Here is a 1,646-nt window from a genome sequence, read left to right as displayed (position 1 = left end):
TTATTATTATATACTATTATATATATATATATATATATATATATATATATATATATATATATAATCTATCACTTTATTATATTTATAATTCAAAACGGAGGTATGACGTGTTATTACAGATTAAGCAGCAGAAATAATCATGGATTAAATATGACGAATCCATCAAGCGCCGTCAGGCGGACACACGTGATCCAGCTGTTAATAAGTGTTCAGAAAACATACTGCTCTCATTTTCGCTAAACCGCTTTACGTCACTTAATAGATCGCCCGCGAATGCTGTTTTGTTTTCTTCATTTGTTTTTTTTATTGGACGCAACATCATTGCTTTTTACACTCTCCCGCGTTGTTCTTAACCATCTCCTGCAGGCGACATGCGTTTATATTATAATAATAGTCCTATCATGCTTTCATTCGTATTATACCAGTCAGTTGAATTATTGCGTTTACTGTTAAATATACTATTAAATATAAAAAATATTCCAAGAATAATCTTCACATATTTATCAAATAAATTTCTCTATCGCAACAGGTAATTTGTGTATAAATAAAAAAAATTTATCGAGAATATTAATCGAGAAGCGATCTTGTTCGTATTAGCGGTTTAAAGTGCTGGGGGTCAAGTGCATTGAAAGAAAAGATTGGTTGTTGCAACCATTTATAGTAGATATAGATATAGATATAGTATAGATATAGTATAGATAGTAAAATATGGTATAGCATTTTTATATAATTGCAGCAACTAGTTTTTGGTTGTAACAGCAAATTTTTAGTTGCATTAGTCTATCCGCAATGTCAGTATAAGATTTCGATATAATAATGCTATGTCATATTTTACTATCTAAATCGTTGCAGCAACCAATCTTTTTTTTCAATGTGGTATCTTCCTGATTTTCCGAATTAACAATTCTACGGAAGTCTTCGCCATAAATAGTAAATCCTAAATGTGTGGGAACATAATTACAGGGTACTCACTTGTTGGAGCGCGGTATCAGCCGGGGAGAAGCTCGACAGGGCGGTTAAGGGTGCTAAGGACGCGCATGAAGATGCTCTCGAGGGTGGCGGTGTGTGACCGGGGGTAGGACTTCCGCTTCCGCAGCTACTCGCGCCGCCGCTGGAAGAGAGGCTCACACTGTCCGCTCGTCCTCTCCACGGCGAGATAGATACGTGCTTCAACATTCCTTCTTATTCGTATCTGAAATCAGGATCCACATACCGTTTGCTATTAAATCGCGAATGTTCAGCTGAGGAAGCAACATAATTAGCACAACTATAAACCGACTATAAATTCGATTAATTTGTTCTGATGAATGGAAGCAATGCGATAACAGTTCTCGCGCATTTTATCAAATGTTCCTTTCACCTCTTTATCTATAATTATATTTAAATAGACGATTTACGTTAAAAGATCTGCATAACAAATCAGCAAAGTATGCAATAAGAGCTTCGATATACAAAGTGATATATAGAGAATACATAATTGCGATAAAAAATTCATGACCTACTGCAGGTTTAAGAACTACTTATTTTTTAGGAACATTACAAGCAACACAAGTGAAATTGTCGCTCTGAGTTTCACTCAGCGTGGGCCGTCCATGTGTAATGGACTCTTAAGAACATTTACTGGAAGTCGCACATTTACTGGAACA

At 35.4% G+C, this 1,646-nt stretch overlaps 1 protein-coding gene across 1 annotated transcript in view; it reads right to left on the bottom strand.

The window, feature by feature from the left end:
* LOC105618477 overlaps positions 1 to 1,176 on the bottom strand; it is a 32,030-nt gene extending 30,854 nt beyond the window's left edge. Inside the window, exon 1 of the mRNA XM_012200011.1 lies at positions 973 to 1,176. Within this exon, the coding sequence (XP_012055401.1) occupies positions 973 to 1,176 (204 nt within the window). The remainder of the gene's footprint in view (positions 1 to 972) is intronic.
* Positions 1,177 to 1,646: the final 470 nt, after the last annotated feature.

Source organism: Atta cephalotes (genome assembly GCF_000143395.1).
Source record: "Atta cephalotes unplaced genomic scaffold scaffold00017, whole genome shotgun sequence".
NCBI classification, from domain to species: domain Eukaryota; kingdom Metazoa; phylum Arthropoda; class Insecta; order Hymenoptera; family Formicidae; genus Atta; species Atta cephalotes.
The sequence above is the reverse complement of the archived record's forward strand: the minus strand, read 5'-3'. Positions and strand labels throughout refer to the sequence as shown.